At 40.6% G+C, this 27,859-nt stretch overlaps 1 protein-coding gene across 1 annotated transcript in view; it reads left to right on the forward strand.

Moving 5' to 3' along the window:
- satb2 (SATB homeobox 2) overlaps window positions 1-25,422 on the forward strand; it is a 62,851-nt gene extending 37,429 nt beyond the window's left edge. Inside the window, exons 4-14 of the mRNA XM_047371638.1 lie at window positions 714-840; window positions 3,073-3,196; window positions 3,719-3,821; window positions 5,062-5,112; window positions 5,190-5,770; window positions 9,357-9,569; window positions 9,695-9,781; window positions 10,424-10,576; window positions 13,191-13,385; window positions 22,599-22,784; window positions 23,260-25,422. Of these exons, the coding sequence (XP_047227594.1) occupies window positions 714-840; window positions 3,073-3,196; window positions 3,719-3,821; window positions 5,062-5,112; window positions 5,190-5,770; window positions 9,357-9,569; window positions 9,695-9,781; window positions 10,424-10,576; window positions 13,191-13,385; window positions 22,599-22,784; window positions 23,260-23,754 (2,315 nt within the window). The 3' untranslated portion in view covers window positions 23,755-25,422. The remainder of the gene's footprint in view (window positions 1-713; window positions 841-3,072; window positions 3,197-3,718; window positions 3,822-5,061; window positions 5,113-5,189; window positions 5,771-9,356; window positions 9,570-9,694; window positions 9,782-10,423; window positions 10,577-13,190; window positions 13,386-22,598; window positions 22,785-23,259) is intronic.
- The last annotated feature ends 2,437 nt before the right edge of the window (window positions 25,423-27,859 follow it).

A 27,859-nucleotide genomic window follows, 5' to 3' on the forward strand; every position in this document is an offset into this window, starting at 1 on the left:
GCAGCTGTTTTTCATGAACAGTTTAGAAATGTTTTTCATTTGTTTTTCAGCAGTTTCCACTCAACATATTAGGCATGACTGACAGTTTTTGTGGTTATGTTCAGGCACTTGCAACTCTTGCTTCATATTGGGGAAACACTGGGGTGTTGGTCAAATATTTTCAAATACTAACTGACTTGAGCCTGTGGGACTTATAGACCACTTTGTTGCAATACATTTTTGTGTGGTATTCTTTGTGTGCTTCAAGCTTTCTTTCTAATTTAGTATGAAAGACCTGTAAACATATCTGGGTGGTAATATTTGAGTGAGAAACGTTTAACAGACAGAAGGTTTTAATCAGCTACACTGTCAAAGTTCTTGTTTCTAATTATCCTTTATTGTTTTGTTTTCCTCTACTTCAGGCTTTTAATTTTCAGTTATTCCTGACATTTCAGAAGAATCTAGTCATTGGCTGAGATGTAAATGAACAAACTCAGAAAAAAAGAGGAATACTTGTGTGTTTGAGATAATTACTACAAAAATTAATTCCAGCAAATGTCTCACAATAGAAATAAAACAAAACAATATTCATGTAATCACAGATAGATTCCAACATATGGTTAGTTAATGTGCCTTTCTTGTGATTTTCAAATCACAAGGTATTGATGTTGTTTTGTCAAATAGTTAAGAACTATATTTTAAAACTTACATCAATTTTTTCTGTTTGTGTCCAGGAATCATCAAGGTGGGAAGGTGGAACCCTTTGCCCATCCATTTTCTTACCGATGCTCCTGAAGCAACTGTTGCGGACATGCTGATGGAGGTCTATCACATGGTCACGCTACACATTCAACTGCAAAGGTGAGATTTACCTCCTTCCAACTGCTATTAGTTTTAAAAAGCACGTCATCCTGTCCTGGCAGAGCCAAGACTAGATGTAGGAACACAGCTGGAGGTCAGGTACATAGTCTACAGGGCAGCTGATGTGACTGCAGCAGTTTTGAAACACTACCTCCCTGATGGAGAGTTATCTACTAACTGCCTGCATCAGAGGGGAGTCTGTGCCCTGGGACCTCCTGGTTCCAGAGAAGAAATGAAGCAGCATCGTGATGAACAGATAAAAACTGATAAACTCCACATGAGAGGAATTTATTTTCTATTGTTGTGGTACATTCCAGCTAGGCTTGTTTGTGTGTGCATTCAAAGCAAGGGCAGAGCTTTGGAGTCTGAGTCATTTATTTAAAGGTGAAATTAAAAACAAAACAGAAAAAAACTGAAAGACTGTAGAAAGAGGGAACCTCAGAAGGGAAATTTAATCTACAGAAACAGTTCATACTATTAATGGGTCCTAAAACTGAGCCAGGTTGGGAGGGGAGTTCCTGCCTCAAGTGGAGTAGTTTTAGTATCTCGGGGTTCTGCAGCATGAGCATCGCAACTGACGCCGTATGTATTGAATGCACATATGCACCACTGCTCCAGAATTTATGCCTTCTTTTGCAACTCAAATGTAGCAGTGTTCATCCAATAATAAAAAGATCTAATCTCATGCAAACACCTTATCTGCACTGATGAAAAGACATGTCAAATGTTTCACACATCATACAAACCAGGGTGGACTGTGGGAGACACACATTCTTCATATACATGACAGGGCTTCACACAATGAAGTAGATTTTTTTATGCTTATGTCCATGTAAATGGATTGTTAGATACGCCAACATACGTGGAAACATAAGAAACAGTATGATGTAGGTTATCATTCTCTTTATTCTACCAGAATCTGTTTCTTGGCCTTACACAAGATAACAATCGCTACTGCTGAAAAAATCAGACCTGGCTTGGTGAAGGGATGTGATTAACAAAATTATCGAAGTATTTAGACACTTTGTAAACAAATAATCTCAGTAAATTGCGATTATTTTTTTCGAAGAAGTAAAACTTGACACAATGCGCCAAGTTTTTTAACATTTTCTTTTCATGAATGAATAATCGTAGCTAACATTAGCCCTTGTGTCAACGCTCGCCACAACAGGTTTTGCATTGGATACTGAGGGCTTTAAGTGTCGCTGTGATCAGAAAACCTTTTGTTGCTCAATTTGCTCACAACTTTGCTCTTATTCAGGAAGCTGAAAAAAAACTTTCAGACCAACAAAGCTGTCCATCACTGTTCACCACTCAATGCTTCATTGAATCCTATCTTCATGGCTAGCAGACTATAAGTGCGTTACTGCCACCTACAGGACCAGAGTGTGTCTCAGTGTTGTGAGAAAGATGTGATTAAACGCATTATTCGTTTTAATATGTAATTTTTTAGTGGAATTAATTCATTGAAATTTAAATGTCAGAGTGCCAGTCCAATATCTTGGTAAATGCACAGTTTATTCTTTTTTTATGCAAGGACCTGAAGCTATATTGCTGGCTGTTTCAAAATGGAGATATCCAATGTGGGTATGTTTTATTTAAGCTCGGTGTGGGAGTCTCTAAAGTTGTTTCACTTCTGTCTTTCAGTGTGGTTCTGGAGAACATTAGCTCTGTGCTAATACAATATAAGCTAACTCATGGAGCATCTGCTATTGTATTCTTCCCTGTTAGAAACAGACAGCCCTGTTGCTTGTCTTTCACCTGCCATATTGTGGTTTTGTGTTTTGTTTTTGTTATTGTTATTGCAAAAACAACCTTTTATAGTGAGAAGTAATACAAGGAGAGTAGAACGAACCAAAAATTCTCTAGTTTCTGTTTCTGACCCGTCAACACGTCTTCATCTCATCTCACTGTAACACATGGAGCTGATTTATTTTCTACAGTATCTTCAAAATCCAAAATACTAAGTTAAGCAAACTTGTAGTGTCACATGCTAATCATTTTATAGCATAAAGGGATTAAGAACATAAATATGTTTTTTTTTTAAAGGGCAGCGATACATTTGTTTTCCTAGAAATAATTTAAATAATCATGATGAAGTGGTTATCCTAACACACCCTGTGTAATGATGTCAAACACATCCCAAATGATTAGTGTGACTGATGCGTTTCTGTCTGAGCTCAGTTTATCTACAGAAAGATGTGAATGATGTGTGGTTTTTATTTGCTGAAGCTTTGCGAAGCTGGAAGATCTGCCCTGTGAGCAGTGGAACCACACAACTGTCAGGAATGCTCTCAAAGAGCTGCTGAAGGAGATGAACCAGAGCACTCTGGCCAAAGAGTGTCCGCTGTCGCAGGTAAGAGCACCACCATCTGATCCTTTCACCGTTTAAGAGTATTCGTTTTTTTTCTATGAGCTTTTACACCAATATGTCAAATCTAGAAGCAACCCAGCATACATGATTCTGATTGCTGCAGCACTTTTATGAAATTTTGCCATAAATGCCAAGTGCTGTCTCCTCAGCCAGCTGCAAGTGCCTTACTTGGTCCTGCCCCCATAAATGTGTGCAGTGTGTTTGCATGTTGTATTTAATACCATCTCTAGTGGGGGTGTCGATCGCTGCACTAATTGTTTGCATATGTGTATGTGGCTGGAGATTCCCTCTTTGCACTGTGCTGGCTCGGCTTTCCATGGGTGGCTTCCAGTCATGATTAATGTTTGTCTATTTCTACTGTGTGTGTGCGTGCGTGCGTGCCTGCGTGCGTGCGTGTGTGTGTGTTTGTGTGTGTGTACATCCCATGTGGTTGTTGCATGAGCCAAATCATTTCATATGTTGTTAGTTAATATTTATCTTTTTCCTCTCTTTTTTCCCCCTCAGAGCATGATTTCCTCTATAGTGAATAGTTCTTACTATGCCAATGTCTCCACTGCCAAATGTCAAGAGTTTGGACGTTGGTATAAAAAGTACAAGAAAATCAAAGGTAAGGCCTGTACTATAAGTCGGTCAGACTATAACCGACGTTTTTAAACAAGAACTTGTCAACAGCATGCACATACATGCTCTTATTCTTATTTTCCTTAGAAAACATTATTTAGCTTAATACTGGCAATATTCTCCAAAATAAATGGGGAGAAATGATTTCAGGAAGAAAAGTTAGAAATCAATCCAATTAATTTCTGTGCTTCATCTCTGATACTGAAAATGACAAACATTGAGTCTACCTCCTTCAGTAAGGTTGTTATTAATAAGACATTGTGCTCAATTCTGATGCATTTTCTGGTTGAAAAATAACAGATTTTTGAGATTCCAATAGGTGGTGGACCAAGCTAATCTGCTAGTTCCAGTTGATTTCTCTTTGCATCCCTAATCTTTTGAAAATCTATATTAAATAGTTTGAAACAACAAATACCACTATAAAAAACACAAGCCCTATGCATTATTCAATAAAACTGGAAGCTCATGTTGTATGAGTTGAGCCTTCATCCCTGCTTCTGTTTGTACCCAGTATGTTCAATACAAACCTTAGCTGAGAGGTAGCAGTGAAAGCTGTTGTCTTCATGTTATGACAGAAGAGTGAATGTTAACTTATGCCAAAATCTTTTAGTTTGTGACTAACCAAACTCTGGTAAAACATTTGGTATTGGTACATTTGTGAGATATTTAATATTGCAATAATTACAACCACAACAGTTGGTGGTGAATTAGATGAGGTTTTAGCATTGTTTTAGGAAGTATTAAGAATTACTGTTAACTATTGATGTTTTCACAAATAATCCATCTATGTATTTTAGATTTTAAACTTCATGTTAAAAAAGCTTTTGGTTTACACTTATAGGAAGCTCTGAACCAAATACATACACAATGTTAGCAGCTAACGGTTAGCCAGTTGCTGTGCTTTCACAATGCTTACAAATGTCTCTGTCAGCGTTTTTGTCAACTGAGAAGACAAATTGTTGCCACCCAGTTAATGTAACAGTGTGGGCCAGCCTGAACAGTGATACTTAATAGACAATATTCTCTAAATAAGAAGGCCTTGTTGTTTTTAGTTGGCATATTTTTGTGTTGTGTTGGCACATTATAATGTTGTACAACAGAGTTCAGAAACGTTTAACTAGGTTGTTGTAGCTATTTTCTACCAGGCTTGATATTTTAATCTCTGTGAGCCTCTTTGGAAAAAAAACGGATTTGTGGTAAATAAGTGTGGTTGTTTTATTAAGCAGGGGATTACCTGGAGAAGATGTGGGCTGGTCGAGACGCCGCAGACATTAAAAGTAAGACTTTCAGTCACTGTTGCTGATATTGGTTTTAGGTAAAGGTGTTTGTTAAACATTGATTCTCCTGTCTCCAGTTGAGAGGGACATTTCCGACTTCTGCCTCCTAGGACAGAGACCTCCTCCGCACCTTGCTCAGTTGAGTCATCTGAGTGCTGGTGGCCCCCTTCTCAAAACTGGATCTGGTGACCCACAGGCCCCCTCGCAGCCGCTTCAGCAGCCTCCTCCTTCCCAACAACAGCCCTCACCTCATGGCCCCCTGCACCACAGCCCTCCCCTCCGCACAGGACAGGTGCCTCCCCCTCCCCCACCGCCTCCCCCTGGCGCTTTGCAGCCCCTGCTGGGGCCAGGTGGAATACTCTCGCCGCAGCTCTCCCCACAGCTGGTTCGCCAACAGCTTGCCATGGCCCACCTCATCAACCAGCAGCTGGCAGTGAGCCGCCTGCTGGCACACCAGCACCCTCAAACCCTCAACCAACAGTTCCTCAACCACCCGCCCATCCCTCGGGGTTCATCCAAAGGTGGAGGCGAGCATCCTGGGACCAACCCATCAGCTGCCGAGGTGTCCTCTGAAATCTATCAGCAAGTCAGAGATGAGCTGAAGAGGGCCAGCGTCTCCCAGGCCGTGTTCGCTCGCGTGGCCTTCAACCGCACGCAGGTAGGAGCTCTGTGGGAAACATGGAGTAATGTGGACTCAGGACAGAGAGGGCTGTCATCCTAACATGAAACTGTTTCATTCTTAGTCATTGAAGTCATTATTTATCCTAAGCATCATAACTGCTATATTGGAAAGAAAGAAATAGACAGCAGCGTCAGTGAAGAACTCCTCTTGCTGTTTGATCTTATGTCTTATGTTCCCTGTGATTAGCAGAAGCGAGGATGGGTGGCCTGCTGGGTTATTGGGTCGCCTCCCCCGCATTCGCAGCAGTACAAACTCCTGATGCATTCATGCTACGCTAAACTACTTACAGCATGCCCCATTAGACCAGTGTAATTGGAGGAGGCTCACAGACCTACTGGTGCAGAGGCCAGGTGTGATGTAGGCAGCTTTGCATCTCTGTTTATAGAGGTGCATTTATTTGTGAAATCATCTGGTCAAATACTGTAAACAACAGGTTTACATTTTAGCTGTTAATATTCAAATAAGAGCAATGTGTTGACACCTGATCTCCATTCAGGGAAAATGTATCATCCCTTTAGAAAATCTGTGTGGGTTTGAAAGTGTTTTACATCAAAAAGCTGTTTTCAGGTATGATGAAAGTCATTATTAGCAGCACCTGAAGGCGACCGTTGGTTCTCATGTCAGTTATGGAGTGGGTGAAAAAATGAAGAACCAAGGGAGTATTTATCTCCTCAGCTGTAAAGCTGAGGGGATTGGGCGGATTGTGCGCCTAGCAAGCCTCAGAAGAACATCTGCAATGATCTTACTTCAGTGCATTAATCTGCTGGTCTGCAGTCGTTACAAGCTAGCTCTCTATCCTCTGATTATTAAAGAAAAAACTACTTCATCACACCTTTTTGGGGCAACTGTTTATCCAACGCACCTTTTTCATTCAACTGTGATTCTTTTCTTTCCCCTTGTGTTGTGCTAGATCAGCCAAAACATTGTCTCACCTTGAACAATTTCTAAAAAACTGATATGACTCAGGGAATATAATTCTCTCAGTCATTGTGCCTACACTTGATGGGCACCAGCCAATCAAAACAGTGGATTTTGATTGATTGATTGATCACTAGTCAACACCTAAGAAGCCAATCAAAAGCAATGGCATGGTATGTTTATAAAAAATAGCTTTAATGAAATTGTAGTTAGTAAAGTTTTATCAGCCCACAGCACTCTTTTTGTACATCATTAGAGGTCCCCGTTAAGTAAGGGACCCCTGGGCAGATGGCTACATTGTCTTTCTGGTTGATCCCGTAAAGAAACAACAATGGAAGCCTTTTTTTCCTTCACCGGACTGTACAAATAATTGGTTTTGCTATTTTCTAATACACAGTTTATCACAACTAACTAACTAACTAACTAACTAACTAACTAACTAACTAACTAACTAACTAACTAACTAACTCCTAGATAAAGAAATGAATTATTTTTAGGATACTCTGCCTTTTTTCCAAAACATTTCTGTGCTCCAACAGGTAATTGCCAGCTGCATTCTGCATAAATGCAATATAATATTCATGACCACATGTGTATTATTGTAAATTGTTCTATACATAAGGATTGTGTTTACACTCTTTTGGAATAACATGGGTCACATTGCAGTTTTAACTTTGGCTCTGAAATGGGTTTTTCCAAATTGTTTGGCTTCTAGTAAAGTTCTTCCTGCACATTTGGAGCCAGGGGTGTTTCAGTTGAGTGCAGTAACAAATCAAATGCTAATAAGTTTCACACACTGAACCTTTAAGACCATTGCTTAAATTCGAAACTACAATATTAATAAATTACATATTTTTTTATTCACAATGAGTTACTAATGAGTAAAGGGGCAGCTATATGAGCAGCTTATATGAGCAGCTAATGAGAAGCTCGATTATAGGAGACCTTCCTTTGTGAAACGTGCTGAACGAGGAACATGTAAATAGTTAACGGTAAAATAACTGCCTGATATAAAAGTGAAGTGATCAAAAAATCCAAAATATAGTTACAGGGGTTGGACAATGAAACTGAAACACCTGTCATTTTAGTGTGGGAGGTTTCATGGCTAAATTGGACCAGCCTGGTAGCCAGTCTTCATTGATTGCACATTGCACCAGTAAGAGCAGAGTGTGAAGGTTTAATTAGCAGGGTAAGAGCACAGTTTTGCTCAAAATATTGAAATGCACACAACATTATGGGTGACATACTAGAGTTCAAAAGAGGACAAATTGTTGGTGCACGTCTTGCTGGCGCATCTGTGACCAAGACAGCAAGTCTTTGTGATGTATCAAGAGCCACGGTATCCTGGGTAATGTCAGCATACCACCAAGAAGGATGTACCACATCCAACAGGATTAACTGTGGACGTAAGAGGAAGCTGTCTGAAAGGGATGTTCGGGTGCTAACCCGGATTGTATCCAAAAAACATAAAACCACGGCTGCCCAAATCACGGCAAAATTAAATGGGCACCTCAACTTCCCTGTTTCCACCAGAACTGTCCGTTGGGAGCTCCACAGGGTCAATATACACGGCCGGGCAGCTATAGCCAAGCCTTTGGTCACTCATGCCGATGCCAAACGTCGGTTTCAATGGTGCAAGGAGCGCAAATCTTGGGCTGTGGACAATGTGAAACATGTATTGTTCTCTGATGAGTCCACCTTTACTGAGAATTACGGTGTGGAGAAGCCCCAAAGAAGCGTACCACGCAGACTGTTGCATGCCCAGAGTGAAGCATGGGGGTGGATCAGTGATGGTTTGGGCTGCCATATCATGGCATTCCCTTGGCCCAATACTTGTGCTAGATGGGCGCGTCACTGCCAAGGACTACCGAACCATTCTTGAGGACCATGTGCATCCAATGGTTCAAACATTGTATCCTGAAGGCGGTGCCGTGTATCAGGATGACAATGCACCAATACACACAGCAAGACTGGTGAAAGATTGGTTTGATGAACATGAAAGTGAAGTTGAACATCTCCCATGGCCTGCACAGTCACCAGATCTAAATATTATTGAGCCACTTTGGGGTGTTTTGGAGGAGCGAGTCAGGAAATGTTTTCCTCCACCAGTATCACGTAGTGACCTGGCCACTATCCTGCAAGAAGAATGGCTTAAAATCCCTCTGACCACTGTGCAGGACTTGTATATGTCATTGCCAAGACGAATTGACGCTGTATTGGCCGCAAAAGGAGGCCCTACACCATACTAATAAGTTATTGTGGTCTAAAACCAGGTGTTTCAGTTTCATTGTCCAACCCCTGTATATAGTTATATAATAACTGTCCATGGTAAGATTGCTTTACTGAAACTTCTCCGTTATTATTTAAATGTTTTGACAGAAAATGCTTTTCTAATTCTATTCTAAGCACATTTCAAACCGGAAGTTCATCAGTGTCTGTGCAAACATGCCCACAAGTTAAAGGTTCATAAAATACTGTTCGAATAAACCGCTGTAACATCTCTGAGGTTGGAGTTGTTTTAAAAACCCTACAAGTCCTGTTGGTCTTGGCCCCTCACTACAGAAATTCTGAACTACCCCTTTAAAAATTGCAGAGCTGCGCACTGGGTGTTGGTCATGATTTATTTGGGGTTTTTATTGATCAGGGCTTGCTGTCGGAGATCCTGAGGAAGGAGGAGGACCCTCGCACAGCATCGCAGTCCCTGCTGGTCAACCTGAAGGCCATGCAGAACTTCCTGAACCTGCCAGAGAGTGAAAGAGACCGCATCTACCAGGAGGAGAGAGAGCGCACCTTGAACCCATCGGTTGGCCTGCCCTCCTCCAACTCCACCAACCCTGGAGCCCAGCGCCTCTCACAGGTTAGAAGTCTTCTCCAAACTCAATAAACAAGAGAACTGTGGGATTTTTTTTATAAAGAGTAAATGGGAAATGACAAGGATGCTAACGTTTAATTGTGTGTCTTTGTGTGTGTGTTTGTGCATAGAAAGTGTGGGAGAGGAGCCTGGATGACCCAATAGCCCCTGATACCTGGGCCTCCATCTGGAAGAACAAGGCTAAGATCTCCAACTCTGTGAGTTATCCGCCATCTTTAAGCTGACTGCTGCAGGTCATGATCCAAAAACTCTGACTTAAAGCAGCTTTAAAAGCCTTCATACGAGCTCACTGTAAACATTACACACATTTAAACAGTACTCAGAAACGTCCTTCCATGTGCACCTCAGAGTTTGGCAGCTGCAGTGATAAGGCACTCCCTCTGATGTCAGGGCATATGCCCATTCATGGCTGCAGCTGAATAAGTGCCCTGTTCTTATTATGGCTATGTAAAATTATCTTAGCATCGTTTATGCTGATGGAATGTAAGCGAGCTGGTCCGTGCATGTATTGTGGATGACTTCAAACACTGTGTATACAAGCTCTCGGAGAGCCAGCGCATGTCCGCTCAAACAGAAACAGCCAAAAGAGACAAAAGAGGGGTTCTTAATGACTTCGATCTGTAAACAAAGAGTGATGTGGAGACGTGCACTGCAGATGTGCAGAGAACACAGCATGTCTGTTCTGAGAGCAGCTCATCTCGATCATCAGCTGATAACCTTCTCCTCACATGTTACCGCTCTGCAGAGAAATGTCTGAACTGGTTTCATTTTTTTTTCTCCTTAAATCACTGTTTAAAGCTCTTTCTTATTGTGATCATGCATTACTCTTCTCACCCAAGCCAAAGCCATCCTGCCCAGGCCCTGACCTCCCTCTGAAGTTGGAGTCACTGGTCAACATCACGTCTGGCATCTATGAGGAGATTCAGCAGGAGATGAAGAGAGCCAAAGTGTCGCAGGCTTTGTTTGCAAAGGTGGCCGCCAACAAGAGCCAGGTGAGCTGAAATAGGAGGCTATAAAGATGTACTGTGGTACTCATTGGGCCTATGGTTCTTTCTGGCCCATAATTCTATAAATATAAATTATAAGATGCAAAAACAAAATCCTGTTGTGTAAAGTTGCTTTGAGAAGCTCCTAAAGTGGGACAGAGAAGATCCAGAGCTATGATACAATGTAAGCTGTATTGTAATACCCTAAATGTGGCATCTGCCCTGTCCATGCTTTGTGACCTTGCAGTCACAAACTATAATATATTTTATTGGGATTTTATGTGACAGACCAAAAAATATAGTGCTTAATTTTTATGATGAAGAAAAATTATGTTTTGAAATTTGTTAGAGATAAAACTCTAAACCTAAACCTAAAAGATGTGGTACCTCTGAAATCTACCAGCAAGTCAGAGATGAGCTGAAGAGAGATGTACCTTCCTCCTGCCATGTTTAGATGATGGATTGAGCAGAAAGCTCTGGAAGATGTTCAAAGCTGGGATACTTTTTTAGAACCTAACCCTGCTTTAAAGTTTTCCACATCCTCCTCCCCAACCTGTCTGCTGTGTTCCTTGATCTTCATGATCCTGTTTGTTCTCTGATGTTCTCTAACAAACCTCTGAGGCCGGAAACAAAACAGCTGCATTTATGCTGATAGTTTGTTACACCCACTATTTACTAATTAGCTGACTTCTGGAGGCAATTTTCTAGATCTTATTCAGGTTTAACAAAGTAAAGGGGGCTGAGAAAATTGTATGCCACATTTTAGGGAAGTTTTACTTATAAAAAATGTCGAAAACCATGCATCATTTTCCTTCCACTTATGCACTACTTTCTGTTGTTCTATTGCATAAAATCCTAATAAAATACATGGTAGTTTGAGGTTCTAATGTGATGAAAGGTGAAAAACTTCAAATGATTCTAAATCTTTTTCAAGGTTCTGTAGTACGTCTAAACAGCAGCATCTGGTTCATCGAAGTGTGTCTAGACGTATGGGTACTTACAGGACATGTGTTGTCTTTGTGTGTTTGTGTTTGTGTGTGTATGCATATGTTTGTGTTGAGCATCGTCCCCCAGGTTGGGTAGAGGGTCTGCGGGGGTGGCAGAGGGTCACGGCTCGGTGCACCCATCTGCAGCAGCTGGCCACAATGACGGAGAGTGAGGAGGAGAGAGATGATCAGGCTATTAGCAGCACATGCTGCCCGAAGAGCCTGGCTGAACACAACAGCTGGTGTCACAAACTGAAGCAGTCTAGCAGACATAATTGAATCCTTTCTATCTTCGTCTTTCTCTTCATCATCCTCATTAAACGTCCTGTAGATCCATGACTTTTCCGCTCAATTTAAAGGGTTAGTTCGGACTTTTCAAAGTGAGGTTCTGTGAAGTTACTGTTAATAGTTCCCTTACCTGCAGTTGAAGGCTTTCATGTCACTGTGAGATTGTTGAAAAAAGAAAAAGGTATCTCAGAGTGGTGGAAGTCAGATGGAGGATAAAGCAGAGCAACCTTGGCGTACTCTGTTCAGACTTCCTGTTATCTGCTTTATTTCTTCAACCTGCTAGGCCATGCCCCTTTTTAACGGTCTAGAAACTAGGTAAAACTCCACCAATTTTTTTTTTAAATTAAATATATCGCACGAGGAGGCTTTAATTTTCACAAAACCATTCCCAAATGCATTTTGCACAAATACCTTATCTATCTTTATCTGGTTTTACAGCAACTTAAAAACAGGCAATGACATTTTAAGTTCCCTCAGACATTGCTGACTCTGTAAACAAAACGGAACAAATAGCACCTTTCTCATTACAGCACCCCCACATGTCTCATATTATAACAAACCAGAGACACTCACCTTTGTAACAAGGCATAACTTGTCTTTCTAGCACCTTCTCTGGTGATGTAATTTGCTTGCACATTACAGTCTGCCAGCTGGTAGCTTGCGCGCTACTCTTTTTAGCTTCCAATTATGTTTGCAACTGAACATTTTGATGATACACAGGGTAAATGTCATAACCAAAGGCTATGTCATATGCAGAAGGACTCCTACAATGGAAATCAGCTATTTTATTTGACCAGATTCCCTTTTAGTTCCTTTTATGAGGTGGAAAACACATTTCGAAACGTTTTGGCACCCTTTGCCTAACTGCCATTTCCGCCTGGCACATTGCCCTATAAACCTTTTTGGAACATATATGCTCTAAAACCCCTTAGGGCTTAACAGGTTAGAGTCTTGTTCTCTCTCTCCCTCTCCAAGCCTAAATGAACTGCGGCCTCATCTGAACTGTCGTAAAAATACAGTTTCCTTTTAAATAACTTTTTGCAATTCTGTGTTTCCTCTGACTTTCATTTAAACACCTCACCAAAACTGAAAGTAGTGGTTGTTAGCATAATCTGGTAGTGCTTAGGTATGGTGTGTTCATGAATTGAAAAAAAAGGTCAGTATTTTCAGTTTCTGACCGACCTGTCACTGGTCAGATTGATGAAGCTGAAAATTGGTTGATTTTGGCCACCAGCTGATTTTTCTGTACATTAGCAAATGAAATGTTTTGTACCAGAGCGCTCTGGAGCTATAGATTCATAACAGAACACTCCAATAAACTGAACAGAAGCTCATTTCCTCTACAGGGCTGGCTGTGTGAACTGCTTCGATGGAAGGAGAACCCCAGCCCGGAGAATCGTACCCTGTGGGACAACCTATGTACCATTCGAAAGTTCCTGGCGCTGTCTCAGGCTGACAGGGACATGGCATATGAGGAGGAGTCCCGACATCATCACAGCGAACGGCTGCACACTGTCCTCCACTTGCCGCAGGACGCTCAGGTAACCATTCCAAACTGTGTGGATTTTATTCACAGCTGGTATCAGAGAAGTGTCTCTGATGATTATTTGATCCTTGTGAACACTAATTAGATTTTGAAGCATTGAAAAAATGCCCATTTTCCATAAACTGTAGAGGTGAAACTTTATTTACATATTGCTGCCACCTTGCTTAATTTCCATGTCTCACTATAACACCTCCGTTGCATTTTATATGAAACTGTTTTTCTGGATATGTCCACTGTCACGCAGCTCATTTGTCATTATTGAGTGCTTATATTTATTCGCTCAGAAATAAGCATGGGGCTGTTTGATCTTGTGTTGAGTGCACATATGTTTGTGTGTCCCTGCGTGCCCTCTGGAGCGTAGAATAAACAGTGTTGCTGGGTTGCGTGGCATCAGAGGAAATGCCCCATTAGTTTATGAGGAGGGTGGGTGGGTAGGGACATGATGACGTGTCAGCCTTTCTCATTACTGTCACCCTCTCACTAACACACAATGTCAAGATTACTCATTTTCTCCTACTGAAGACCCTCTTCATCTTGAGCAAATAGTCTGGCCAAGCAATTTTAACATTAATCTGCATGTATGAATTTAAACCTGGCTTTAAATAAAGTTGCAGTTAAAGCAATGACACTTCTGAAACTTATTTAAGTTCAGCAGAAATTAGTAAGTTTAAATAACTTAGTAAGTAACAAAGTAAGGTTCTGATTTGCTGGTGCTTCACATAATTTTACATGATAATCTCTAGTAAAGCAACTAATTAAAGTTCAATGTGTTATGCCACTATTCTATTAGAAGGAAAATGCGCTATATAAATAAATTGAAAATATTGTCACATTATATTATGCTCATGTTAGAACTTGTAAAAATGAGTATAAAACAAAGTTCATGTTTACTGTTTCCATAGCAATCAGAAGGAAAGTAACATCCAGGTGCTGCTATGTAAATCCTCTTGAATAACTATCAGTAAGCGTGAGCAGTTCTGTAAAAGCAGGTTTTGTTATTTTGCTGGTCTGGAGCATACAGGTGTTTGTTAACACAATGTCACTAGGAATTAGTAACAAACGTAGAGAAGCAACTTCTATTGCACATTAGTCTGGCCATTTCCAAACAATGTAAAGGCCATCATTCTACAATAAGAAATATTAACCACAAGTGGAAAACATTCAATACAGCTGTCTTCCCAAACACTCTGCCAAATGTAGCATATCAGCATAAGTGCCTCATGCCTGACAAGCATGGTGGTGGAGGGCTGATGATCTGGGCTTGATTTACAGCTACAGGACCTGGACCCGTTGAGTCAATTAACTTGACTCAACTTATTTTTCTTTCGATTTCTTTCTATAGTCAGATGTGATAGTTGAAGCTTGGTCCAAACTGGGTCATAAACAGGACAATGACCTTGAACATCTGCATATCTACAACAGCACCTGGAAATAGTGTTATTAGATTGCTGGAATAGCCTACAACCTGATTAAAATGCTGAAACCACAAGAGACCTGCCAATTGGCAAGCGTGCAGCAACGAGGAGAGGAGCAGAATTCTATAAGGTCATACAGAAGAACATTATTTCCAGATGCAGCTGATAAAGATGGTTTTCCAGGTTACAGTGACATCCAAGCTACTGCATTAAACACCTTTCCAGCCACACAAAACACCAACATTTTAGAGCTTAAAGACCAAAACAAATGTCTGATCATGCTGAAAACCGTACTGTTCTTTCCATCCAGGTACTTTATACGTCTATAGAAACAGTTATGCAAGAGAGCTGTATTCAGCCGCAGTGATTGAGATCAGTTATCATGTTGTGATGATGATAAAAAACGGGCCTGTGCATGTAGTTTCATTCTGAAAAAAAACAGTTTGGACTTAATCAGATTTTTTCTCTTATTTTCAAGTACATTTTCCAAAACCACTACAGACCCAGTACACCAGAAAAATGAGTCACTTCCTTTGTCATCTTATGGCCCTCAATGAAGATTAAAGGTAGTTGCTGACTGGCCTGAGCCCAGTTATAAATGTGTTTAACCACAAGCCCTCCTCTGGAAATCCATCAGATCTCCAATGTAGTATATACCACATGTTAGAAATCAAAAACAAGCAAATGCTCCAACATTACATTTTCTTCTGTCTCTACCTCACAAGCTCACAAGCAGTGGTGAGGCAGGCTCATGGCTTAATCAGACGTCCTACTCACCATGTCTTTGCCATCTTCTCCTTCTACTCTGGTTCTAAGTTCTCAGCTCTTCTGAAAATTATTTTTGTCCATTTTGAAACCCTGTTGTCCCCCTCAGGAGACACCGCGGTGATGCTCTAAACATGTATTATTGAGAAATGAGATATGCATGTTCTTATTGCTATGATCCAGCCAGTCTTCCACTGCAGGTCCCACATGATTCCCATGTTTCACATAGTCACACAGTCTTGCACTGCTGCTGGGTGGTTACACAGTCTGTGGCGATGCAGATGCATATAAAAAATGAAAGCCCAACTGCCCTCAGAGGTGAAGCCACACACTACTGAAGTGTGCATCTGGACAGAACTGGTTGTTCAGCAGTGTGAGCCGGTCCTGTGCAATACGGGCTTTGGGAAATGACTGACTGCCAGACAGTGTCTGTCAGATCTGCAGGTGCTTCGTGTGTCAGTGCGTTTGCAGCATCATAATTCTCCAGAACTATCTCCGCAGCTCTCACAGCAGTTATGAGTGTCCCACAGCTAATTTGATAGTCTGCCCCTATAAATAATTTCTCTTTTGTTTTTTGCTCCATTAATTTTTTTTACTCCAGTTCTGTGAGCGTGACAGCCTCCTGTGGACAAGAATTCAGGAGTACTGGAGTATAAAAAAAAAAGGACAGCAACTCCTTTGTGTCTCACCTCTGTGTGGAGGTGTGCTTTGACAGTATCAGACACAAACAAGTTTATTCTAAAGATATTTATATAAATAAAACCCCTTAGGTGTATATACATATATATACACTGTTATTAAAGCACAATCGTTTCAGTGTTACTGTTACCTGAACTATGACCACAATGCATACTCGGTTTCTCTCTGTAGTTCTCTGATGCTTTTACATGACAGATGATAAACAAAGCTATTAAAATATCTGTTTTACAAGTCAGCTCATTACATTTTATTGTGGGCATCACAATTGTGATGGACTTTAGCTGGGTGGAGGCTGTGAATTAAGTCTCTTTCCTATGTGTAGATAAGATGTTCTGATAAAAAAGGCTTCTAATATTATGTTAATTGACAGTCATAGGAAAACTTTACTATTTGATTGGTATTTGTCAAGAGTCACACAACATCCATGAAGCTCAAAATAACTAATATGACATGACATAACAAAAAGAACCTTTCCCAATGTGAAAAGGAAAAATAAAAAACAATGTTAAACATTACCTATTGACTTACTATTACAGGGTTTAAACTTTAGCTAGAGCTTAATAAACACCAGGTGGCATATTTAACAGCATTTATAATCACCATCAGGTGTTGTAAAGGACAGATTATGACCCTTTTAACTTTCCATATCTCATCCACTGGTTCTCCATTGCTCAATTAAGAACCTAAAAATTCTTTCACCTTGTAAATTAAAAACAATCAAGCAAATTGCATTGCTTTGGTGTGGAATGCTTTGGGTTACGTCTTTATCTGTTAATTTTCTGTCGTGGTGCTTAAGTACAAAGTTTGGGTCTGACATTCTTATATTACTGTACGGTTTTAATTTGGAAAATGTGTTTAGTACTGGGCAATTGTTTTACAAGGCTTCCTGCCCCTAAAACATTTACAACTTCAATTTAGCATGTTGAGGAACTTTAAATCACATGTTTAAAAATGTAAGTGCTATTATTTGGATCTTTGATTGTTGGAGCTTATTGCTTTATGTTTTGAGGATCTGGGCTGGAGGCGAGCGGCTGAGGTTAAGCTGTATATCTAGTGTCTGTGCTTGCCTCAGTGTATTTGCTTCAGCACTGTACCCCGGTGGCCTCCCGTTCACTGCTGCAGGGTGGAGTCTGGGCTTTTTGGTGAACCACAATTAAGTTAATTCTTTAATTGCAGATAAATGGAATGAATACCACACACAGTGAGAACATGAAAGGACAATGCAGCAATGCAAGCATGTGCATGGGAGTGCAAGTACATATACTGTCTACAGATCCACACACACACTCACACACAACGTACGCATGTCGTGTATGTCTTCTAATTGGAAAAACTCAGTGTGATCTAAATAAAGAAGAATGAAGTGTAATCCGGACTTTGTGACTGATAGAGACAGACAAATGACAAAGATCGAAACAGTTGTAGATACAGAGACAGACATGGATAGGGACATAGAGACAGACTCTGACAAACAGACTGAGAGGCTCAGAAGGCAGACAGACAGACAGACAGACAGACAGACAGACAGACAGACAGACAGACAGACAGACAGACAGAGGATCTGGGGAAAATAAAGCAAAAATTAAAAGAAAGGTGAAGTCAAGCAAGAAACTGAGAGAAAAGGGATTTCTTTCCTCATTACATATTTATCTCCGTGTTAATGGTGTCTCTGGTGGTCACGCACTCCCCCCAACAAACACACACACTCAGACATACAGGCAGGCAGAAACAGGGGAAGAGTTAGCCACCCTGGAGGACCTGAGCTCATTAAGGAAGAGATAAATGTTTCATGTTGTATAATTCTTTCATAGATCTGCGTCGTAATTTGACTTGATTTACGTTTAAAAGAAAACCTTCTCATTTTACTGCAGAGCACTCAGAGTGCTGCCAGGAAGAGGGGGTGGGGTGGGAGGGGGGTGGGGGGTGGGGGGGGGGGTCACGGAGACTAGAGGAATGGAAAAAAGAAGGTTTTGAGAATATTAAAATCACCCCACAAAACAAAATGGCCTCACTGCAAAGTTCCAGTTCTTATGGTTAGACTGGGTCGCTCTAAAGGGACCGGTTGTCTTTTTTGGGCATCTTACAAGCAAGACTTTGAAACTGCCCTGGAGTCTGGTTAGTCCCAAGGTTAGTGGCTGTTATCTGTTCTAATTGTATGGTGATTGTTCCTGAGAGAAAAGTAAAGTTAAAAAGCAGAGCTACGAAACAGAGAACAAACACCTCAGGAAGTAAAATTGAAGAAAAACATGACTGACTCACGTTTCTTGAAATTCATTAAATGACCCACATCAGGTTTTAGAAGTAAGAAGTCATCTAAGGCTACACTCACACAGCAGGTCTTGATGCTCAATTCCTATTTTTTGCGGAAATCTGAGGTTTTTTATGTGATGGTTGAAATTACAATTTATTTTCGACTACCATCAGACTTCAGTCTGAATGGTTCACGAACCCGAAGTGACCCGCATGCGTCGAAGGAGAAGGCAGACGTCTTACGGCAGCACACTGTTAACAGAAGTAATAAAAAAATGTCAGCATCTCAAGACAAAGAAAGGTAAGAAAACAACCATTAACAATGGCCTTTAGGTGGAGCAATGTTTGCTATGTCTGTAGAGAAGTCAGTGTGGAGGCGTAGTTGGAGCCAGGACAACGACATGAAAGTCGAAAGGCATCATGACCATTCAGACTGTGGATGCTTTAATACATATCTGATTTAGTACCACATATTGAAGTGGCACAATTCTGATTTTTATGGAGGTGAAAAAAATACAGAATTGGGCTGTTCTGACTACCATGAAATAGTCAGACATAGGTTGCATATGGGCAAAAAGTCAGGACTTTTATATTATTGAATTGTGGCACTTTTGGCTTTCCTTATAGCTGGGTACTCCACGTCATACAAATGTTAGGCTTCTGCTTGTGTGAAATGTTTAGATTTGAGTTCTAAATGTAGTACATGTAGTATAAAAAGTATATAAACTCCTGAATTAAAAGACATTCTCTAAAAAGCCTCTCTATCATTATTTTGGCATTTACAAAATAGAAATATTTCTGGTCCTTGTAAATTACTTAATTCAGGAATGTTTAGTTGGATTTCATGTCAGACAGTAAGAGAAACAGTCTTTGAAATAGTGCATGTTAATAACTGGTTTCAAATGTACGAGTTGATAAATGCGCACATAAACTTGCATTCCAGTAAGAGAGCATTGGTGGGTCAAAGTTAGCAAAAACTATTCCAATCGAGAGTTATCAAATTTGACTTTGTTAAAAGAGCGAAATATGAGTGTTCAGGTCAAACCACAGAAAACAAGTAGGAAAAAAGAGATGGGTGGTGTCCAGTATGGGCCAGTTTTTTTTTTTTTTTTTTTTAACAATATCAGCATTCTACATTCCTTGAAGCTTTGGCCGTGAAGCTTTTTTCAACTTTTTCCTGAAGTAATTACAGTGGATCCTCTTTTAGCTGTGATCTTTCTTTGGACATCTCTGCAGAGGTTTGTAAACCAGAGCCACAATCTTTACATAACCTTAACACAATAGTTTTTATTCCTAAACTTAAATAGAGTTTATCCTTGTGTGTGACAGGTCGGTAAACAGTCATCATATGACTCAGTTTTCCTACAAACAAATGACTTTCTCAAAGTCTGAAACATGCTTTTTTAATTTTTAGGGGGAAAAGGATCAGAAAACATTTTATAAAGCAACCAGAGTTGGAGTGTTCCCCAGCCACCCTGTACTGCTCTGCTTGGCTACATGGCTAGCTAGATGTTCCAGCAGAGTAAGTCAACCTCAGTGACATCAAGCTCTCACTCTATTTTGAGTTTCTAAATAAATCTACCAGAGAGAGCTGATTGGTTCAATAGTTTTCACCTGGATTGTATATCCCCTATCTTTATGAGTAAAGTTGGTAAAGGTGTACCACCAGCAGACCTGCAACTGCAATTTGTAGTCAAGAGTTTTTCTACATAGTACTGACTTAGTAGCTCTGAATATTAATGCCTACGTTTTGTGAAAAAAATTGCATTAATCATTGTCATTCCACTTCACAATTATGCACTACTTTGTGTTGGTCTGTTACATACAGTAAAATCTTGATAAAATACACTAATGTTTGTGATTGTCATAAGAGGAAATGTGAGAAAGGTTAAGGGTTATCAATAATTTGCATTGTATGAATAGTTTTACAGGAACTTCTCAGAAAAGAACTGTAAGGCGGAGAATTGAGATGAACAAAGAGCTGCAGGATAAGCACAGTTTTAGAAGCAGTAAGAGAGTTTCAGGAGGTGGTGGTGGATTATTGGTATCATTCAAACCTTGTGTGATATAGTTGGTTTAGGTTTGCTTTGCAGCATCTCTCCATCTAGTCATGTCCTGATTTAAAAGTCAGATGTCGTCGGGTAACGAGGTAGCAGGAATCTCTGCTGCCATAAGAGAAGGAACCACAGTGAGACAAGGATTGAAGCAATAGACGGGATGTCTTTGGAGTTCTGCTTGCTCTACTCTGCTCTCCAACGTCATCATTAGTGCGTGAGGGAGACCAGACCTCACCACAGATGCATGCTTGTGTGTGTGTGGTCATTGATCCAAGAGTCCCTGCTGTCAGCACAAATAAGCAGAGAACTGATGAAGGTCTGTGGATGAGAGTTGGGGGGGTGTGGTGGATTACACTATCCTTTCCATGATTTACCCTCAATTTAGCTAATAAGTGTCTGGGTTAGGTTGTGGGGGGTGTATGTGGCTGTGTGGTCCTCGTTAGGGCGAGGAAACACATCTTTCATAACTTGCTGCTTTAAATCTCTCTGTTCTTGACTCTCCTGCATTCTTAAAGTCTTTCTCAGTTGCGTGAGTGAAACACAAATCTGCATTATGGAAGGATAAAAAAAGAGGAAAAAAAGTAAATTCCTGTAAACTGGTCAACCCCTTCCCCCGGAATAAATATAAAGCCCCTGTGCATAAAATAAGAGCAATTTCATGGTCTGCCCTGTCACATTATTATTTAAGTCATACCCTGTTATTATTGAAAAGAGAGGGAGAAACGCGAAAAACTATTATCTTTATGTGGGTCCTTTAATTTTAATGTGCCACAGATTTATAGCTGGGCATTCCAGTGGGGATGCCCCTCCCTTTTCTTTAAGAGAGCGGGTGGGACGTGACCACAAGGCTCTCACAACAACCACTACCTTCTGACAAACAACCAAAATCCCAACGATTCCTCCCAACACTTCATTCTGGCCTCCTCATAGCTGTCAAACAGCCCCCAGCTGCTCCTGACAGCCGGAGGATCACCCGACAGCACACCTACCCAGATCTCCCCACATGTGACTTTAAAGCTGCTTGTGTTGATAAAAACCTGGACATATCTTTGTAAGAAGTGTGACAAACAGGAGAAGTTAGAAACCTTGTTCTGATATCATTTTCTAAGGCTGAACAAGACTAAACTAATCACATTGATGAAATGTAATGCCAAATCACCAGCCAACACTCAGGAGGAGTTCGACTAATTCAGGGGTCAGACTTCATTGTGATGAGAAAAGCAGTGCTGTTTGTATCATAAAATTTCATTACACTCCTTTTAACTGTAAAGTTTCATTTTTCAACTGCTTTTTCAGGATGAAAAGCAGACAGCATCTCTGTCAATTCAAGCAGATTTCGCTCAGAGGTTAAATTTGCACAGATTCTGCATAGAAGTTTCAGGTTTTTAACGTGTATGGGTTTTTGTTCTGATACCATAGTTTCCAAAAATGCATGTCTTAATTTATTTTGACTTGCATTTGACTCATCCATTTTGTGTAAAGGGACATGAACTTAAAATATTTCATTCTATCTATGTTAACTATATTTGTAGCTTAAACAGTTGGGGCCCTTGTTGTCATTTCATTGTCCTCAAACACCCCTTCTCCCCTCGTCCTCCATCAGATGGTTCTGAACGAGCTAGTTAAATAGTGATCAGGCTGTAAGACGCTTCCTGGCAGACAGCTGGTTGGTGTTTCACTACAGCTAATCTTACACACATTAGGCCAAAGGTTTACTGGACAGAAAGCTATTTAAATGCAGCCTTAGAGCTGGTTAATGGTGCGTGACACTTTGGAGCTGTGAAACATTTGTTCTCACCCTGTAGCCCTGACTACTGTGTACCAGAAGAGGGGCAGTTAATAGATGTTTTATATGATGAGTTGCATCACAGTGTGCAGAAAATTTCCTGAAGTCAGGTCATTTTATTTTGTGTTTAAATCCAGCTTTATTCAAGTAATTTTTAAAATAAATGGATTTCTGATTGGGATTTTGATCAGGGGTCACTGTGCCCCATTAATCAGCTCTACTTTCTTTCTCGGCAGTCACTTCACAGGCCACCACCGCTCCCAGTAAAGGAGCACCATCTGTCTCCAATGCGTGAAGAGCCTTTACCTACTCAAGCAAATGAGAAAATGTCGCACAATGTGGGAGTCGGAGCAGCAGGCGGATGTCCTCCTGCTGCAGCCAGCGGCGCTGGCAGTAACAAGAAGCCACGATCACGCACTAAGGTACAACCACTAAAATACCCTTTCAGCCTTTGCCCTTGGTTCAGCTGACATCTTGTGGTAGGGGTCACGCTATGAAAAAAGTCATTCTACACCTTGGCCCATGGCTTACAGTGCCTTCAAAGGGTGTTGGAATTCCTTAAACTTTATTTTTTTTTACATTTTGGCACATTCAAAGAACAAACTTCAACATATTTTATTAGTTTTACAATTGTGACATCTATACTGACAGGGAATGAGAGCATTATTCAGAGAAGCAGCCAAGAGGTAAGAGGTGCTCTGGTCAGAAAAGATCAAAATGGAACTTGTTGGTCTACATGTGGCTTTTCTTCATGAAGGAGAAAAGATGGTCAGAGTTGATGGGAAGACAGATATCCAATTTGGCTGAGATTGAGGTGTTAAGCAAAATGGGCACAAATCTTAGTCTCCCCAATACATTCATTTGTTTTTCCTGTCTGAATCTGATGTTTCCTTCTAGATTTCCTTAGAAGCACTTGGCATCCTGCAGAGCTTCATCCAGGATGTGGGCCTGTACCCCGATCAGGAGGCAATCCACACCTTGTCTGCGCAGCTTGACCTCCCCAAACACACAATCATCAAGTTCTTCCAGAACCAGCGCTATCACGTCAAGCACCATGGCCATTTTAAAGACCTGGGTGAAGGGGCGGCTGCCAGTGGAGGGGTTGATGTCAGCGAATACAGAGAGGAGGAGCTGCTCTCGGGTTCAGAGGATCCAGAGTCTAGTGAGGATGGAGTTGAGGAAATCTACCAGACAGCAGAAGGGAGCAGTGGGAGCTCGGGGGGGCTGAACCAGCCTCTGACCTCCTCCAGCTCCACTTCTAGTCAGTCATCCTCAGGTACAAATGTTGCTCAGGAGGAGGGCAAGGATAAGGGGCCCAATCGTCTTGGGGGTTCTCTGGTTCCTAGGAGCTCCTCATCCAGTCCCCAAGAGCAGACTGACTACCAAAGGTAGAAACTGACAGACATCATGAGATGAAGAAGAAACTGAAAAAGAAGATTGGGAACTTGCCAGGACAGCAACGAAGCAACTGTGTGAGGCATGAATGTCTGTACAGGCACACTGAGCTGACATCCTGTATGTTGCTGACTGAAACAACCAGACTGACAGTTTATTGTAACAATCTCAGATTTGTGGAATTTGTGAATTTACCTCAGAAAAAGACTGCAGGTTTATAGGAGTGGTTGTATAACTGTGACAAAATTACCACAGAAATGTTTTAATATTCCGCCTCAGATTTCTAAAAGTCTAATGAAAATGTTCCTCCTCCTAATCGCTGAACTCTGAGCACACCTCACAAGGAACATAGTCACCTGCGTGTTAGGCTTTCTCCCAAGGGGTGATGAGAACCTGAGGCTTTCACCCACATCCAGGTGATAATGACATTGGTTTTGCCTGCCTGAGAATGCACAAGGACAACACTCTGTGCATCATCAAGCTTTAATTCACTGAGGGGAGAGGCCGAATTACACTTCAAACTCACTGGGAATCTTGTTTAGCACTTACAGTTCACAAAGACTGACAGTTTTTAAGTGTGATGTTCTGCTCTCGAGGAACAGCCTGCCAGGAGGATCAAGAACAAGAAGTGAAAGAGGGACTCTCAGGCCTGACTCCTTCCTGGCACCACGCACAAATGTGTGGTGGAAGAAAAATAAATGGCCAGAAGGTTTAAAGACAGCGCCTAGATATTCAGCAACCAAACAATCAGTCACTTTATGTGCGGCAGCCGTCCCTTCTCCCTCCCTGCCCACAGTCCTGTGTTTCACCACACCTACCCGCACTTAAACTTCACCATAGCTATTTATTGCTATCTTTACCCATGATTATTATTATCATAATTTTTATTATTGTTGTTATTATGGTTAGAATTGCTGTCACAGCGTGCTATTTCTAGGTTTTATTTCCAAGGTTTAAAACAGTGGTTTTCAGAACTGGGCGGCTGTGTGGACAGCAGACGGTAAAAGTGTGGTGCCTTGTCAAAGTGACGAGGGAAAAGACAGCTAGGGTGGACATAAATATAGAGAAGCAGTTACTGAGCGTTACTGGGTAAAAAATTGTTCTGTCATGTTGTCTTATGCCATTTTTATTAGCTCTGTTTCCCAAAAATAGAAAAGACTTCTTGGAAGGAAGAATCCAGTGTGCTTCTTTTTTGCTACAGACTGTCTGCTGATGACAATCTACTTTTTTGAGCTCTCAAAGAAAAGCGGCGGGTTTAACTCTGTTGTTAGCTTTTATGTGTAAATACCCAAAATGGGATAAATTGTTGTTGTTATACTTGCTTTTTTATTTTTTTTTCTGAGTGTTTTTAAATGTATGAGCCAGTTTGGAGAAACGGAGGACTCGGTGAAAATGTCATTGTGGCTATTTAAAAAACTTGCTCTTCTTATTTGATGTCTAGTGCAGTTGTGTAAGCATGCAGTATGTTTGAAATACTATCTAAGCATGGATAACGTCTGGTTGGACGGTCCTGTTAGGCTGCTACACAAACAATGAGCTGCCTTTTCAATCAGTACTCTGTTTAATGATATTGTGCTTTTCTGTATAACAGGAATCAGGGTTAGACTCAAGTAATGAAATCTTTGTCCATAAATGTTGAAGTAAATTAAAATTTGTGCATTCAAATATGTCTTGTTATTATCTTGTGTGGATGCCTTCAGAAAAAAAACTCACAAAGAAATCCAAACTTTATATAATTAATAAATTATATATAAATCAAACCTGAATAAAGAAATCATGCTGATACTGTAAAATAAAAGAAAACAGAAAGCAGTTTTAGTGCAATGCTATGCAAAAGTATTTCCCTGTTACAAATTCCTTCTCTTTTTGCTTTTTTGACACACTTCTTGACACAAACAAACAAATAAATGTAATTATCAGACAAAGATAACCAAATTAAATAAATCAAATTAAATTCATTAGGGAAAAAAAAAAGCTACCAAAACCAACCTGGCCCAGTGTAATTGCACCCTAAACCTAATAACTGGTTATTCCACCCTTGGCTGCAAAGCCATCCATCAAATGTTTGCAATGAGAGATAATGAATCTTTTACATCACTGTTCTTTTGAGAATTGTTTTATGTAAGCCATATCAGAGGGCCCTGGAGCTGGTTTTAAGGCCATTCCACTGCATCACAACTTGATTTGAGTGTAGGCTATTTTTAAACCTTAAACAATGAAGTTATTATCAAAGCTAACAATTAGCTACTTACAAGGACGATCACTAGTCAGGTTCTGTCAGAGATGACAGTGTAGAAACAAAGTTCAGGCATGGAGGGAAATGTAGAAAAAGATGTTGCAGTTGAAGGAAAAGGAAAGTACAGGGAAGGTGCTAGGGTAGGTGATGCTCTCTGAAGACCTGGTTCTTCAAGAGTTTTCTGAAGATAAACAGGACCCTGTTCTTGTAGTGATCGGTAGGTCATTCCACCATTGTGGAACGACAAATAAATAGAGTCTGGATTGTAGACACTGCTAGATAAAAATCCTTTGACACTCGGAGGGATCCAGTCTTGACAGAATCTTTGTGAGAGCATTCATGAATTCAAAGGTGGGAGTTGTTCTATTAAGCTCTTTGTAGGCCACTATCATTGACTTTAACTTGATTCGGGCAGCTAAGGGTATTCAGTGTGTGTTCTTTTAAGCTGATTAAAGACCAGATGCGCAATGCATTCTGGACCATCTGCAGAGCTTTCAGAACACAGGCTGGAGACCTGTTAGGAGTGTGCTGCAGTAGTGGGAGACATGGGAGATCACCATAGACTGCACCAGGAGTTAGGTGACGTGTTGGGTTAGGTACGGTGTGATTTTTCTTATTCTTAAACTACACGAAGTGACACAATCAGGTGATGGAGGCAACATGATCATTAAAATACAGCTGGTCATCAATCAAGAACGCCAAGTGCCTTTGATGGAGCTGGAGACAGGGATTTAGTTTGGATGCAAATATTGTGGTATGTGGTCAGTTTGGCTAGGAAGACAACAGTTCAGTTTTAGTGAAGTTCAGTTGAAGATGATGGGCTTTGATTCATGTTCTTATGTCAGAAAGACAGTCTGAGATTCGTGCGTAGACCTTTTGGTCGTCAGGTGGGATTGAAAGAAAGAACTGAGTATCATCAGCATAGCGGTGGTATGAGAAGCCATGTGATTGGGTGATGTGGCCCAATGAAGTGTATATGGCAAAGAGATAAGGTTCCAGTGCTCAGCTATGGAGGAAGCCTGTAGAAACAAGGGTGCCTAACAGAAGTGTGACCAAGCCAGGAAACACTGAATAACTGAACAGTGAGATACAAATTAGAACAGGAGTGTGATCTCCCTGTAACGCTCATGCCAGAGTGTCAAATGCAACTGATAAGTCAAGAAGCATATGTAATGCCAACTATGAACAATTATCTATCCAAGGGAGACTAGTCAACTGCATCAAGTCTTTGCTGGAGAAATAACAAACCACCAGGATAACTAGAACTGTGTCGGAAGTATGAGCAGGTATATTTTAGACTGGCACAGGATTGAGAGGATTTTAAGATAAAAAAGCACAAAGACACTGGTCTTTCAATGTTTTTTCAGGAAATAAGCATAGCTAAGCATCAAGCTAGGAATAATTTGTACAGGGAAGAAAAATACAATGAGTTATCACATTTAATGATCTATTTTCATCAGAAGTCTCTGTAAAAGTTTGAACCAGAAGAACAAGTTTTGCATTTTTTTGTCAGAACAATTGTATAGAGTAGTTATTCTGCATCACTCTGAGATAATTTAGTGCAGGTAAAAGGGGGATGATATAGAAACCAGGTTATCATGAAAGTCAATAAAACATGTTGACAAATTACTGAATAACTGATCTGCTGTATTAATGATGAAATAGTGTAATATACACTCACTAGCCACTTTATTAGGTCCAGCTGTTCAAGTGCTTGTTAACACAAATAGTGAATGAGTCAATCACATGGCAACAATTTAATGCATTTAGGCATCTAGATGTGGTGAAGACAACTTGCTGAAACTCAAACTGAGCATCAGATTAGAAAATAAATTAGATTTAGGTGACTGAAAGTGGCATAGGGTT

This window comes from Girardinichthys multiradiatus, chromosome 7 (assembly GCF_021462225.1).
Source record: "Girardinichthys multiradiatus isolate DD_20200921_A chromosome 7, DD_fGirMul_XY1, whole genome shotgun sequence".
NCBI classification, from domain to species: Eukaryota; Metazoa; Chordata; class Actinopteri; order Cyprinodontiformes; family Goodeidae; genus Girardinichthys; species Girardinichthys multiradiatus.